A 14,688-nucleotide genomic window follows, 5' to 3' on the forward strand; every position below is an offset into this window, starting at 1 on the left:
TGAGTACTTCATACCTGAAAGGTCGCTTTAAGATCCGTGCGGACTGCAACGTTTACTTGTAGCTCAAACTTTGTTATTAGTAGCGGTTGACCTAAATCATAATTATGAGCTAATATCTCATTATAATGGGATAGTATTGCTCCTAATTATAACATAGTATGAGATACAATTACCTCTTTAATTGGGACAAAACAAATCTGATAATTATGACTTATCTCATAACTAGGAATTTTTTTTGTTAGACTTTTCTTAGTGTTTCTAGAAATGTGAAAACTTGTAATTATTTTCAATTTTACCTATAATTTTTAAGACTGATAGACTGAAATTTAATTAATCACAAACGTAATTATGTGCAAGATCCTCTTTGATCAATGTCACAAAAATAAAAAAATAAACTATTGCATATAAAATTCTTCACCTCTTTTAAAAATTTAGACCGTGCAGGTCCTGAAAAGATGGAAAACGATCACGTTAACTATCACATGTTGCTGTTTTTGATGGTAATCATACAACTTGTTCCCCCCCCCAAAAAAAGTTAATATAGTTCATAATAACAACGGAGAAAATACACTTTTTCCAGATTAGATGTAGAATTTGAGAACTTTTTTGGGTGGCGCAGGACACATTTGGCACAAATCAGTCTTGGAGCTGAAATGGAACGTTGAAACAATGTTGTTGAAAAATATTTGGGGTATTTATTTCTATTCCCGGTGGGACGCCAAGACCTCAATCAATCAAGCTGAAGCTCAACTGCTCTCTCTAATCGTCCCCCCTCCCCCCCCGCCCCCCCATTTTTATGTTGCGTCACCTGCACGGGTTGAAAAACCGCAGAAGCCGACTCTACTACACTCTAAATATCTGGTTTCAAATAAAGGGTGTCAGTAAAGTCCTGATTCGGATGAAATTTACTGAAATTTTTGTACTTCCCGACTTGGAACCGCTGCTAAATGGTGGCGTTTGCTCCGTGAGTTTAATTTCAGGCAGGATCTGCGTCTGTCATCAGTTGCGGAGCTGACGGAGCTCATGTTGCTCGCTTTGTAATGTCCGTTTTTGTTGTTTTGTTTTTTTGTTCCAATCCTCGCAGATCGTCCACTTTTCAGAGGAGCCTACCCGGGGCCTCGCCCGGCCTGGGCCGCGGCGCCGGCAGCGGGCCTCCGTCGGCTCTGCCGTATTTGATCAAAGAAGAGGACGCCATGGGCTACGCCGTTTCCAGCGCGGCGGCCGCCGGCCAGGCCGGCTTTCGCAACTCCGGGGCCGGGATGGTTCCGAGGCCGTCGAGAGACGAGGTGAGCGACGCCGCGACGGGGGACGCGTCGCAACCCTTTAATAATGAAGACGGCTCCTCCCCGTCGGCTTTGTCCCCGGCGGGCTCCCGTCATTCGGCGCGTCTGCTGTGCGCCGGCAGTCTGAAGAGACGTCGCCTTTCGCCGGTCTCCCAGTCTGCCGTCCAAACCGTCGCGGAATCTCCGTCGGCGACCAGATCCGTCTCCGAGGAGATCAACATCACCGCCATCATCTGCGCTTCCACGCAGATGTCCATGCTGGCTCGCGTCAACGGCTTCCGCGCTAACCTCTCGCCCGGCCACGCGAGCGGCGGCAGATTCTCGTCCCCGTCCTCGTCTTCCTCCTCCACCTCGCCGCCGACGATCCCCTGCTCTCGGGAAGCCCCCCGCAAACCGCCTCAGCACCAAAGCCCCCAGCGGGCCTCGCTGCAGGAGAGCTGTCAGCTATCGAACTCACCTGCCACCTGCCTGCTGTCCCTGTCCTCCTCTTGCTCCTCATCCTCTTCTTCGGTGTCTTCAGCGGATCCGGACCAAGGCCAGGGGGCGTGCGAGAAGCGGGGCCCCATGCAGCCGGGCCGCGGGTCTGGAGCGGCCCCCCTCGGAAACGCAGCAGGGGGCGGAGGGGGCTCGGATGGGTTGGGGTTGTTCATGCTAATGTCGGGCACGTTACAAACGCCGCCTGAAATCGGGGTTCTACTGGACAGGGGCCCAAGATCGGGGGCCGAAACCGGGACTTTACTGGACAGGAGCCAAAGGTTGGGCGCGGAAAGCGGGGCTCTGCTGGACATGAGCCAAAGGTCGGCGGCCCCCCTCAAGCAGGAACCCTTGGATGACTTCCGCCCCAGCGATGACGAACTTTTGCAACACCGCTACCAGCATCACTTGAGTGGCTGCAACGGGCACTTTCGACACCTTCACCAGCGTCCCCGCGCCGCCATGCCGCCCCCGTACCACCTGCATCAGTACGCGGGGGGCGGCGGTCTCAATAATCACTCGCCACCGGGCTCATCCCCGGGACTCAAGTCGGCACCGTCGTCAGCGTCCGGGGGCCCCCCCGGGTCCCGCGCCGCCCCGCAAAGCGAGGAGACCGCCGGAACGCAGGCCGAAAAGCAGTCGTGTCGCTGGATCGACTGCAGCGCCGCCTACGAGCAACAGGAGGAGCTCGTGAGGCACATTGAGAAGGTCCACATCGACCAGCGCAAAGGCGAGGACTTCACCTGCTTCTGGGCCGGCTGCATCCGCCGCTACAAGCCCTTCAACGCCCGCTACAAGCTGCTCATCCACATGAGGGTTCACTCTGGCGAGAAACCCAACAAGTGTATGGTGAGTGTGGAAAAACCGAGCCGAGCAAATATAATCCAGTGAAAATCTCACCCGCACGAGGGAACCCTTCCACATCCATCAACGAGTGGAAAACTGCAATATCGACAGAACATATCACGTACATTTTGACATGTTCAGATAGTTGGTGTCAAAATCCAGTGATGCTGTACCCCATTTACTGAAGGGGGTACCTTCCAGACCCTCAGGCAATATGTGAAAATCCAGACTATAGAGAGAGCATGAAAATGTTTTATTTCGTTTTATTTAAATGCACTGAAATTGCAAAAATATATCAAATAGTTTCAGTTTTACCTTTTATTTTTTTTTTTTTCAACTTCCTGAAATGGCGCTCAGTTAGCTTTAGCTAACTGCCGATGCTTACGCCATGAAAATAGTGGTGTGGCTACTTTAGAGCGCCTCGTTGTCAGCTGTGAGTGTACGTAGAGAAAGGTGGAATAGTGGGAAAGGGAGATTTTATTTTAAAAAAAATTTTTAATTTTTGAAGTTTGTCTTGACTGCCAGCGTGTGGACTGGGTCTTCGGGCTGGTGCGGCTGTTTAGAGCGCCTCGTTGTCAGCTGTGAGTGTACGTAGAGAAGGTGGAATAGTGGGAAAGGGAGATTTTTATTTTTTTATTTTTGAAGTCTGTCTTGAATGCCAACGTGTGGACCGGTCTTATGACTGGTGGGGCTGCTTTAGAGCGCCTCGTTGTCAGCTGTGAGTGTACGTAGAAAAGAATTAGTGGGAAAGGGAGATTTTTAATTTTTTATTTTTGAAGTTTGTCTTGACTGCCAGCGTGTGGACTGGCTCTTCGGGCTGGTGCGGCTGCTTTAGAGCGCCTCGTTGTCAGCTGTGAGTGTACGTAGAGAAAGGTGGAATTGTGGGAAAGGGAGATTTTTAATTTTTTATTTTTGAAGTTTGTCTTGACTGCCAGCGTGTGGACCGGGTCTTCGGGCTGGTGCGGCTGCTTTAGAGCGCCTCGTTGTCAGCTGTGAGTGTACGTAAGGAAAGGTGGAATTGTGGGAAAGGGAGATTTTATTTTAAAAAAAAATTTTAATTTTTGAAGTTTGTCTTGACTGCCAGCGTGTGGACTGGCTCTTCGGGTTGGTGCGGCTGCTTTAGAGCGCCTCATTGTCAGCTGTGAGTGTACGTAGAGAAAGGTGGAATTGTGGGAAAGGGAGATTTTTAATTTTTTATTTTTTATTTTTGAAGTTTGTCTTAACTGCCAGCGTGTGGACTGGCTCTTCGGGCTGGTGCGGCTGCTTTAGAGCGCCTCGTTGTCTGCTGTGAGTGTACGTAGAGAAAGGTGGAATAGTGGGAAAGGGAGATTTTATTTTAAAAAAAATTTTTAATTTTTGAAGTTTGTCTTGACTGCCAGCGTGTGGACTGGCTCTTCGGGCTGGTGCAGCTGCTTTAGAGCGCCTCGTTGTCAGCTGTGAGTGTACGTAGAGAAAGGTGGAATAGTGGGAAAGGGAGATTTTTATTTTTTTATTTTTGAAGTCTGTCTTGAATGCCAACGTGTGGACCGGGTCTTATGACTGGTGGGGCTGCTTTAGAGCGCCTCGTTGTCAGCTGTGAGTGTACGTAGAGAAAGGTGGAATAGTGGGAAAGGGAGATTTTTAATTTTTTATTTTTGAAGTTTGTCTTGACTGCCAGCGTGTGGACTGGCTCTTCGGGCTGGTGCGGCTGCTTTAGAGCGCCTCGTTGTCAGCTGTGAGTGTACGTAGAGAAAGGTGGAATTGTGGGAAAAGGAGATTTTTAATTTTTAATTTTTTATTTTTGAAGTTTGTCTTGACTGCCAGCGTGTGGACTGGCTCTTCGGGCTGGTGCAGCTGCTTTAGAGCGCCTCGTTGTCAGCTGTGAGTGTACGTAGAGAAAGGTGGAATAGTGGGAAAGGGAGATTTTATTTTAAAAAAAATTTTTAATTTTTGAAGTTTGTCTTGACTGCCAGCGTGTGGACTGGGTCTTCGGGCTGGTGCGGCTGCTTTAGAGCGCCTCGTTGTCAGCTGTGAGTGTACGTAGAGAAAGGTGGAATTGTGGGAAAGGGAGATTTTTAATTTTTAATTTTTGAAGTTTGTCTTGACTGCCAGCGTGTGGACTGGCTCTTCGGGCTGGTGCGGCTGCTTTAGAGCGCCTCGTTGTCAGCTGTGAGTGTACGTAAGGAAAGGTGGAATTGTGGGAAAGGGAGATTTTTAATTTTTTATTTTTGAAGTCTGTCTTGAATGCCAACGTGTGGACCGGGTCTTATGGCTGGTGCGGCTGCTTTAGAGCGCCTCGTTGTCAGGGATTGGACAGCCCAGTGGGGTATATTCCACCCAGCAGAGGCTTTAAAATGATATAATTTCCTGTCGCAAACGTGTAGAAAGAAAGAAATATGGCCAACGAAGTAATATCCATGTTTCCCGACGCTCGAAGTGGTATTTAATTGACAGTTGATGCGCTTTATCTCCGCGAAAACGTTACAATCGCGCAGGTCATAAAGTTCCGATTCAGAGACGAACTTTAGTTGCCGCTGCTGGTCGAGCGAGTAGCACTACTTTGCGGTCGTGTGCGTTACAGGCAAAGCTCGGATTCCACGAGTCAACACGCTGATCGATGTCAAGCCGTCACTCCCCTGCGCCCTTTAGCAAATGGAAAAAAGCCCTCCAACTCGCGGCATGATTTCGTCCAAATACACAATTAGTCCACAATTTGTGTAGGGCGAAGCCGTGTTTATTTTCTCAAGCGCGCCCGTTTTGGGAGAAGCCGACACATATGGCGAACGTAACCAAACAATGCCTGCGCTTGATCCTTTTAAACGGGGGGGGGCCTTTACGCGTTCAGCCGTCCCGCAAGTATTAAGCCGGTTTGGCCTCGCGTCCAAGCCAAACACCGGCGAGAAATGCGAAGTCGGTCGAGAGGAGCGGGGAAACCGTGGCGCTAGCCTAGCTCGGTTCACGGTCCTCATCATCCTCATCAGAAGCGGTCGCCTCCACGTTCGGGAAGACGTCCAAATTCCGACGATTCTGATTGACCAGTCTGCAAAATTACTGCGGCGCCCGTTTCGTCGTAAGCCTTCCCTCGTCTTCTTCTTCTACTTCTTCTTCATGCTCGTTTTTTTTTTTTTTTGGGGGGGGGGGGGGGTGCTCCAGTCACATGATTTAAGTGGCCAATTGAAGGAATCGGAGTCTACTTAATCGGAGAAAGACGCGGAAAAAATTACATACAGGCGTAAATACGCTGAATTTTGATATCAAGTGCAAATTTTGTGGATATTCTTCTTCTTCATGCTCGTTTTTTTTTGGGGGGGGGGGCGGGACTCCAGTCACATGATTTAAGTGGCCAATTGAAGGAATCGGACTTTACTTAATCAGAGAAAGACGCGGAAAAAATTACATACAGGCGTAAATACGCTGAATTTTGATATCAAGTGCAAATTTTGTGGATATTCTTCTTCTTCATGCTTGTTTTTTTTTGGGGGGGGGGCGGGACTCCAGTCACATGATTTAAGTGGCCAATTGAAGGAATCGGAGTCTACTTAATCGGAGAAAGACGCGGAAAAAATTACATACAGGCGTAAATACGCTGAATTTTGATATCAAGTGCAAATTTTGTGGATGTTCTTCTTCTTCATGCTCGTTTTTTTTTGGGGGGGGGGGCGGGACTCCAGTCACATGATTTAAGGTGGCCAATTGAAGGAATCGGAGTCTACTTAATCGGAGAAAGACGCGGAAAAAATTACATACAGGCGTAAATACGCTGAATTTTGATATCAAGTGCAAATTTTGTGGATGTTCTTTTCTTCTCATGCTCGTTTTTTTTTGGGGGGGGGGGGGCCGGACTCCAGTCACATGATTTAAGTGGCCAATTGAAGGAATCGGAGTCTACTTAATCGGAGAAAGACGCGGAAAAAATTACATACAGGCGTAAATACGCTGAATTTTGATATCAAGTGCAAATTTTGTGGATGTTCTTCTTCTTCATGCTCGTTTTTATTTGGGGGGGGGGCGGGACTCCAGTCACATGATTTAAGTGGCCAATTGAAGGAATCGGACTTTACTTAATCGGAGAAAGACGCGGAAAAAATTACATACAGGCGTAAATACGCTGAATTTTGATATCAAGTGCAAATTTTGTGATGTTCTTCTTCTTCATGCTCGTTTTTTTTTTTTTTGGGGGGGGGGGCGGGACTCCAGTCACATGATTTAAGTGGCCAATTGAAGGAATCGGAGTCTACTTAATCGGAGAAAGACGCGGAAAAAATTACATACAGGCGTAAATACGCTGAATTTTGATATCAAGTGCAAATTTTGTGGATGTTCTTCTTCTTCATGCTCGTTTTTTTTTGGGGGTGGGGGGGCGGGACTCCAGTCACATGATTTAAGTGGCCAATTGAAGGAATCGGACTTTACTTAATTGGAGAAAGACGCGGAAAAAATTACATACAGGCGTAAATACGCTGAATTTTGATATCAAGTGCAAATTTTGTGGATGTTCTTCTTCTTCATGCTCGTTTTTATTTGGGGGGGGGGCGGGACTCCAGTCACATGATTTAAGTGGCCAATTGAAGGAATCGGACTTTACTTAATCGGAGAAAGACGCGGAAAAAATTACATACAGGCGTAAATACGCTGAATTTTGATATCAAGTGCAAATTTTGTGGATGTTCTTCTTCTTCATGCTCGTTTTTATTTGGGGGGGGGGCGGGACTCCAGTCACATGATTTAAGTGGCCAATTGAAGGAATCGGAGTCTACTTAATCGGAGAAAGACGCGGAAAAAATTACATACAGGCGTAAATACGCTGAATTTTGATATCAAGTGCAAATTTTGTGGATGTTCTTCTTCTTCATGCTCGTTTTTTTTTGGGGGGGGGCGGGACTCCAGTCACATGATTTAAGTGGCCAATTGAAGGAATCGGAGTCTACTTAATCGGAGAAAGACGCGGAAAAAATTACATACAGGCGTAAATACGCTGAATTTTGATATCAAGTGCAAATTTTGTGGATGTTCTTCTTCTTCATGCTCGTTTTTTTTTTTTTTGGGGGGGGGGCGGGACTCCAGTCACGTGACTCAGATTTAAGAGGCCAATTTAAGGAATTGGATTTTACTTAATCGGAGAAAGACGGGAAAATAATACATACAGGCGTAAATACGCTGAATTTTGATATCAAGTGAGATTGTTGCGGATGTTTGTCAACTTCTCACAGGTGACCTCTTGTTTTGCTTCGTTAGACTCGTCGGGATTACGATCGATTACGAGGCCCAATGCTCATCAGAACTTCTTTACAGTTTCAGTTCTTCTTGGTCGTGTAAAAATGTCTTCGCTAAGTCTTGCAACTCCCTCCCAACTGTGCAGGTGTAACGTGCAAATTTGCATTAGGTTTTCATATAATCGAAAAATTTTAAGTCGAGAGTATCATTTTCTGAAATTATCAGATTTTACTCTCTGCAAAAATGTATGCGGTCCAAAGAGGGTTAATATCATTCCAATGAGCGATTTGGATGTCAGGGTAGGCAAATGGAGCGCACCTTCTCTTAAAAACTGCAATCCACGATATTGTACTTCAAATGCTAATATTGACTCCGTTCAACTTCCGTCTTTTTCATAATATTGTTTGTAGATCATCCCCAATCATATAATCTTCTCGTTCTTTTGCTAAATTTAGCCCCGTCTTCTTCTGCGCCAGCCATTATCGTTTCTGGACTAGGCGCGCTCCATTTGCGTAATCGACCAACCAACACGGAAACGCAGTTTTGGTACTTCGTGGCAACACATTAGTGATTCACGTGCGCATTATAGCCACCATTGTGGCCGCTTACTCATATTTCGAGGCCCCGAATTAATACTTTGCACACACTTTATACCAATTTGGTGTGCAGATTACACTTATTTACTATTTGTTGTGTACATTGAAGCTACTTTGTGGCAACTGATTATTTTACATTTTACATATTTCTTGTGTACACACACACACAAATTCAACCATTTGAAGTGGAAATATAATTTTTGGGTCGGTAGTACGAAGTAATAATTTTTTTTTTTCAAGAGTAGTATTTATAAGTCAGCGCTGGGGGAGGCAAGGTTGGGAAATTCCATACACAACACTAAGGGATGAACAAAGAGATTAATAGAAACAGGAAATAAACAGCCGAGCATCAAACATATTTTTCACCATTCATGCTAGTACACCGCAGTACAACCATATTAGGCGTTGGGATTTTTTTTTTAAGTATTCAATTAGTCGTTTACACTATGTACTGAAGTAGAAGTTCTAGCCGAAGTAAAACAGAGTACATGTGGATGAATGAGAGTGGCGGTGGGGGAAGAGTGAAGTTCCAAGGGAGAAGCGATGGCGAGGGTGGATGACTTCAAATACTTGGGGTCAACAATACAGCGCAATGGAGAGAGTGGTAAGGAAGTGAAGAAACGGGTCCAAGCAGAAGGTGTCTGGTGTTTTATGTGACAGAAGAGTCTCCGCCAGGATGGAGGGCAAAGTTTATAAAACAGTGTTGAGGCCGGCCATGACGTACGTATTAAAGACGGCGGCACTGAAGGAACAACAGGGAGCAGAACTGGAGGAAGCAGAAATGAACTTGTTGAGGTTCTCGCCGGTTGGATAGGATTAGAAATGAGCTCATTAGAGGGGCAGTCAAAGTTGGATCCTTTGGAGACAAGGTTCGAGAGAGTAGACTTCGATGGTTTCAACATGTCCGGAGGCGAGAGAGTGAGGAAATTGGTAGAAGGATGGTAACGATGGAGCTACCAGGGAAGAGAGTGAGAGGAAGACTAAAGAGAAGGTTGATGGATGTTGTGAGGGAATACATGAGGACAGTTGGGGTTCCAGAGAAAGATGCACGAGATAGGCTTAGATGACACGGACAAGCCAAAAGAAACTTACTAGTAAGAAGTAATGAAGGTGGTGGAAGGTGTCTGGTGTTCTATGTGACAGAAGAGTCTCCGCTAGGATGGAGGGCAAAGTTTATAAAACAGTGGAGACGCCGGCCATGACGGACGGATTAGAGACGGTGGCACTGAAGAGACAACAGGGAGCAGAAATGAACTTGTTGAGGTTCTCGCAGGTTGGATAGGATTAGAAATGAGCTCGTTAGAGGGACAGCCAAAGTTGGATCCTTTGGAGACAAAGGTTCGAGAGAGCAGACTTCGATGGTTTGGACATGTCCGGAGGCGAGAGAGTGAGGAAATTGGTAGGAGGATGGTAAGGATGGAGCTGCCAGGGAAGAGAGACCGAGAGGAAGACCAAAGAAAAGGTTGATGGATGTTGTGAGGGAGGACGTGAAGACTGGAGGAAGATCCACGAGATAGGCTAAGATGGAAAAAGATGACACGCTGTGGCGACCCCTAATCGGGACAAGCCGAAAGGAAAAAAAAAGAGGTAGGAAGTAATGATTTCTTGTCTGCGAACCAAGATCAAAAAAAAAAATAGAGACACGGTTTGAAATCACTTTGTGTAATGATGTCTGATTCCATGCGCTTAATTCCGCACATGAACCCAAGCGGATTTTGTTTTCTTTTCCTCCTTTTTTTCTCTCGCAACACTCAACTTTTGACTTGCGTCCCGGCGAAAACACATTTTCGTGCCGCCGCGTCCCATTTTGTGTTCGCCACGGTCATAAAATGGTCAAAGACGTTGGAGAATGCGAGCAATTGTTACGGAGGAAATAGATGCGGGGGGGGGGGGGGGGGGGCAAGGACCGATCTCCTTTATTATCTTTGCAGAAGCGGATTCCGTTGGACCCTCGTGAAGCGCGCGTCCAACATAACACTACGACCCCCCCCCCCCCCTCCGACACCCCCCCCCCCCTCAACATCCACACACACTGCTTCCCTTTAAAGATATATATATATAATATACAATACATATAAAACAATATCCGTCTCCCTCTTTCTGTTGCTTGGCAGGAAAAAGTCGTCATCATCGCCGGTCACGATTCACGTCCGAGCCGACGGACCCGCTTGAGCGTTGGTAGACGGTTAATATTTCGAGAGATGCCTTTTTAGTTCCATGCATAAAATTTGTGACTCGTAACGTCGTTTTTTTTCCCGTGACAAATGAGGAAAATCCATTTTTTTTTTTTTCCCCCGCCGCGATGTTGCAATCACGCACGCGTGACGGATATGACAGACATGCTAAACTATATTTTTCTGTCATTTGTAAGCTTCAGTTCTTGTGGGATTTTGCAGTTTTTTTGGGCCCAGTACAGACTTTTTTTTTCTTTTTTTTGTTTTTTGATTTAGTGTAAATATTCATTTATATTTTGTTTCCTGGCACATTGGGCCGCTTGTAAAACATCAACACTGACATTTTTATATCGTTAATACACCTTAACATACTAGTGGCCCAAACTGAAAAAATATATTATAAAAAATGTTTTTGTACCATAAAAAATATCTGTTCTCTAGTAACGTAAGCATTTTTTTATATATATCCTACCAAAATACATTACAAAACAGTTAAGAAATATTTTTTTTCACCATAAACTCAACAAGACGTAAAGGATAATTTTGTACATATTTTAAAAAAATGTAAACTCACCCAAGAAATGAACGTAAACATGAGTTTTATACTATTCCTCTATCCATTTTCTTGGCCGCTTATCCTCACAAGGGTCACGGGGAGTGCTGGAGCCTATCCCAGATGTCGACGTGCAGGAGGCGGGGCACACCCTGAACTGCCAGCCAATCGCAGGGCACATAGAGACAGACAACCAATCACACTCCCAATCACACCTTGTGGCAATTTAGAGTGTCCAATGAATGTTGCATCTTTTTGGGATGTGGGAGGGAACCGGAGTGCCCACCCGGAGAAAACTCAAGCGGGCACACGGAGAACATGCAAACTCCACACAGGCGGGGCCGGAATCGAACCCGGGACCTCTGAGGCCAACACTTTACCAGCTGCTCCACTGTGTTGCTAGTTTTCCACTAATTAAAGCTAATATTTTTAGCTTAGCTGAAAAAAATTCAAAGCAGGTTTGAGTTCAGGGATCTGTTTTTCCCCACGACTTTTTTCGTAAATCCTCCAAAAATATGTTTTTTATTTAATTTTTTGGTTGGATCTGCTCGAACTGCAGCCCAGTCAAGAAAAGCTCGTAGAAATGACGCCGGGGCGCCAATTAAAGGCGGCCGTGAGCAGTTGTGCGGTGCACGGGGGGACACGGCGGCGAGAAGGAAGCGACTTAATCTGCCAGCAATATCCTGTTGTGTTTCATGCCTAATTCGCTTGTTGTTTTTACGTTATTACATTTTTTGTTTCCCAGCCCCCTTCGCGTCTACATAAATATATAAAAAAAAAAAAAAAGAGAGAGAGAGAGAAAGATCCGGCAAGAGCAGCCCTGACGTTGTCCCGGACTTTGATATTGTTCTTCTCTCTAAAGCTGACCCTTGGAGCCCAAAGAAAGAAACAAACCCAAAAATCTCAAACCGCACGATGCGAAATGGACGCACAAATTTTCACGTGGCTTTTATTTGCGGCGCCTGCACTTTATTTGCCTTGTAGCTGATTTGTTAAAGCAAAATAATGTGCTTTGAGTGTTATTAGGGAACATTTTGCTACGCCGGGATGGATCCCCCCCCCCCCCCGGTGGTTTTGGGGGCATGGAAACGAGAGCTGTTAAGCAGCTGTTATTACATTTACTTCATCTTTTTCGAAAACAAAGGTACGGCGTGACGGACCGTGGGATGCGATATTATTACAATATTTTACACGGGCGGTCGGGTTTTGAAGGCCCGGCTGGGCATTGTTTTCCATTTTGGCTCGGGAGGCAAAAACGTCCAAAATGTTCCTTTGTCCAAATAACGCTTTCTCCCAATGTAATCAATCCGGTGAAAATCGCTGCTCTCCTCTCATAATCGTAATTATGTTTTACACATGAGTGGCGTGCCTTTTAAATAAGTGACGTTCATCAGCAAATCACGCAACCCCAAATAATTTCAAGGAATGCTGCGAACTTCATTTTCTGCAGATGGAGTGAGATAGTTAGTGATGTGTTACATAATCCAGGCGCCCCCCCCCCCCCAAGCCCACTTGCAATTTTGCGGTTTATTTTTGGCGCCCCCGCTATATCGCAAATATTCAAGCAATCCCCCCCCCCCCCTTTTTTTTTTTAATTTTTTTTAAAGGGTTTTTATTTTTACAGTACACAGACCCAATTCCGAGTTGGGCACCAACACGCCAGGCATTAACGGCAACAAAAATGAGACACAATTCATCTGGAGTAAAAGTGAAAATGTATGGAAAAAGTATGCCTGTGAGTATTGTTGAATCATTTATGTAATACATTTATTTCGACCGGCGGCACAGTGGCTCAGCTGGTAAAGCGTTGGTCCCCGGGTTCAATCCCAGACCTGCCTGTGTGTGGAGGTTGCACGGTCTCCCCCGTGCCTGCGTGGCTTTTCTCCGGGCACTCCGGTTTCTGCCCACGTCCCAAAAACATGCGACATTAATTGGAAACTCTAAATTGCTCGTAGGTGTGATTGTGAGTGCGGTTGTTTGTCTCGATGTGCCCTGCGATTGGCCGGTGACCAGTTCGTGGTGTACCCCGCCTCCTGCCCGTCGACAGCTGGAATCGGCTCCAGCACTCTCCGCGACCCTTGTGAGGATAAGCGGCTAAGAAAATGGATGGATGGATACATTTAGACATGTTTCAGGGTTCCCGCCACCCCCAATGTTTAGGACTGCTTGAAGACTGAAGATTAAACTTCATGAGATGTACTTCAGGCGGCACGGTGGCACAGCTGGAAAACTTTGGCCTCACAGTTCAGAGGTCCCGGGTTCAATCCCGGACCCGCCTGTGTGGAGTTTGCATGTTCTCCCCATGCCTGCAAAATTTATTGGACACTCTAAATTGCCCCTAGGTGTGATTGTGAGTGCGGCTGATAGTCCTGATGTGCCCTGCGATTGGCCAGCGACCAGTTCAGGGTGTACCCTGCCTTCTGCCCATTAACCGCTGGGATATTCTCCGGCGCTCCCTGCTACCCTTGTGAGGATAAGCGGCTAAGAAAATGGATGGATGGATAGATGTACTTCAACTATTTCACTTTTGTGCTGGATTCTAACGTATAAAATCTTCAGTGATGGTGGGCAAAAAGTGGATGGATGGATGTAAATATATATATATATATATATATATATATATACTAAAATGCAGTAATTAGTAGCAAACCCACAAATTTATAGGTTTGGATAAAAAAAAAAAAAAACCCTCATAACACCTACAGATATTTAACCTCTCTGGACCAAATAAAATTTGGAAATGATACGCTGGACTTCAAATTTTCGACTATATTAAACCTGTTGCAAATTTGCCCGGAAAGGGTTAAACGATGGTAAAATCGGTATAATGCCGCTAATGTTATATTGAGTTCTGTTACGCACAATTTCAGTCATACACTTACTGTAAAATGCGTGAACTGTACTGTTTAGTAGAATATCCATCCATCCATCCATGTTCTTAGCCGCTTATCCTCACAAGGGTCACGAGGACTGCTGGAGCCTTACCCAGCTTTCAACAGGCAGGAGGCGGGCGGGGTACACCCTGAACTGGTCACCAGTCAATCGCAGGGCACATCGTTACAAACAGCCGCACTCACAATCACACCTATGGGCAATTTAGAGAGTCCAATTAATGTTGCATGTTTTTTGGGATGCAGGCACGGGGAGAACACGCAAACTCCACACAGGCGGGTCCGGGATTGAACCTGGCTCCTCAGAACGCCGAGGCCAACGCTTTACCAGCTGATCCACCGTGGCGCGTAGAGTATCCAAACAATACTGAAATACTGAAAATAGCGGAAAATGCAAACCGTTTTTCGGGTTTGTTAAAGAACTGTCAGCTCATTCCCCAAACAACAATAAAAAAGGTTTGTGTGTGTGTGTGTGTGTGTTACGTAAGTTTGGTCCCTCAGGTGATCCAATATAACATAATGTGTGTGTGTGTGTGTGTGTTTTGCAGAGTTAAGTATCGGTGACTTTCAGACGTTTGGCGCCAGTAAAACATAAAAAGCAGGTGTTGCGTTGCTGCGTTTAATGATAATTTTGTCTTCGCCATCCGCCCAATTGCGGCTGTGAATCCGTTGAAAACG

The 14,688-nt window shown here is 46.0% G+C and overlaps 1 protein-coding gene across 1 annotated transcript in view; it reads left to right on the top strand.

Annotated features, from left to right (window-relative positions):
• LOC133503699 (zinc finger protein GLIS1) overlaps positions 1-14,688 on the top strand; it is a 133,350-nt gene that overhangs the window by 55,258 nt on the left and 63,404 nt on the right. The window contains exon 5 of the mRNA XM_061825563.1: positions 1,085-2,606. Coding sequence (XP_061681547.1) covers positions 1,085-2,606 — 1,522 coding nt within the window. The remainder of the gene's footprint in view (positions 1-1,084; positions 2,607-14,688) is intronic.

The sequence above is a fragment of the Syngnathoides biaculeatus genome, chromosome 7, assembly GCF_019802595.1.
Source record: "Syngnathoides biaculeatus isolate LvHL_M chromosome 7, ASM1980259v1, whole genome shotgun sequence".
NCBI classification, from domain to species: Eukaryota; Metazoa; Chordata; class Actinopteri; order Syngnathiformes; family Syngnathidae; genus Syngnathoides; species Syngnathoides biaculeatus.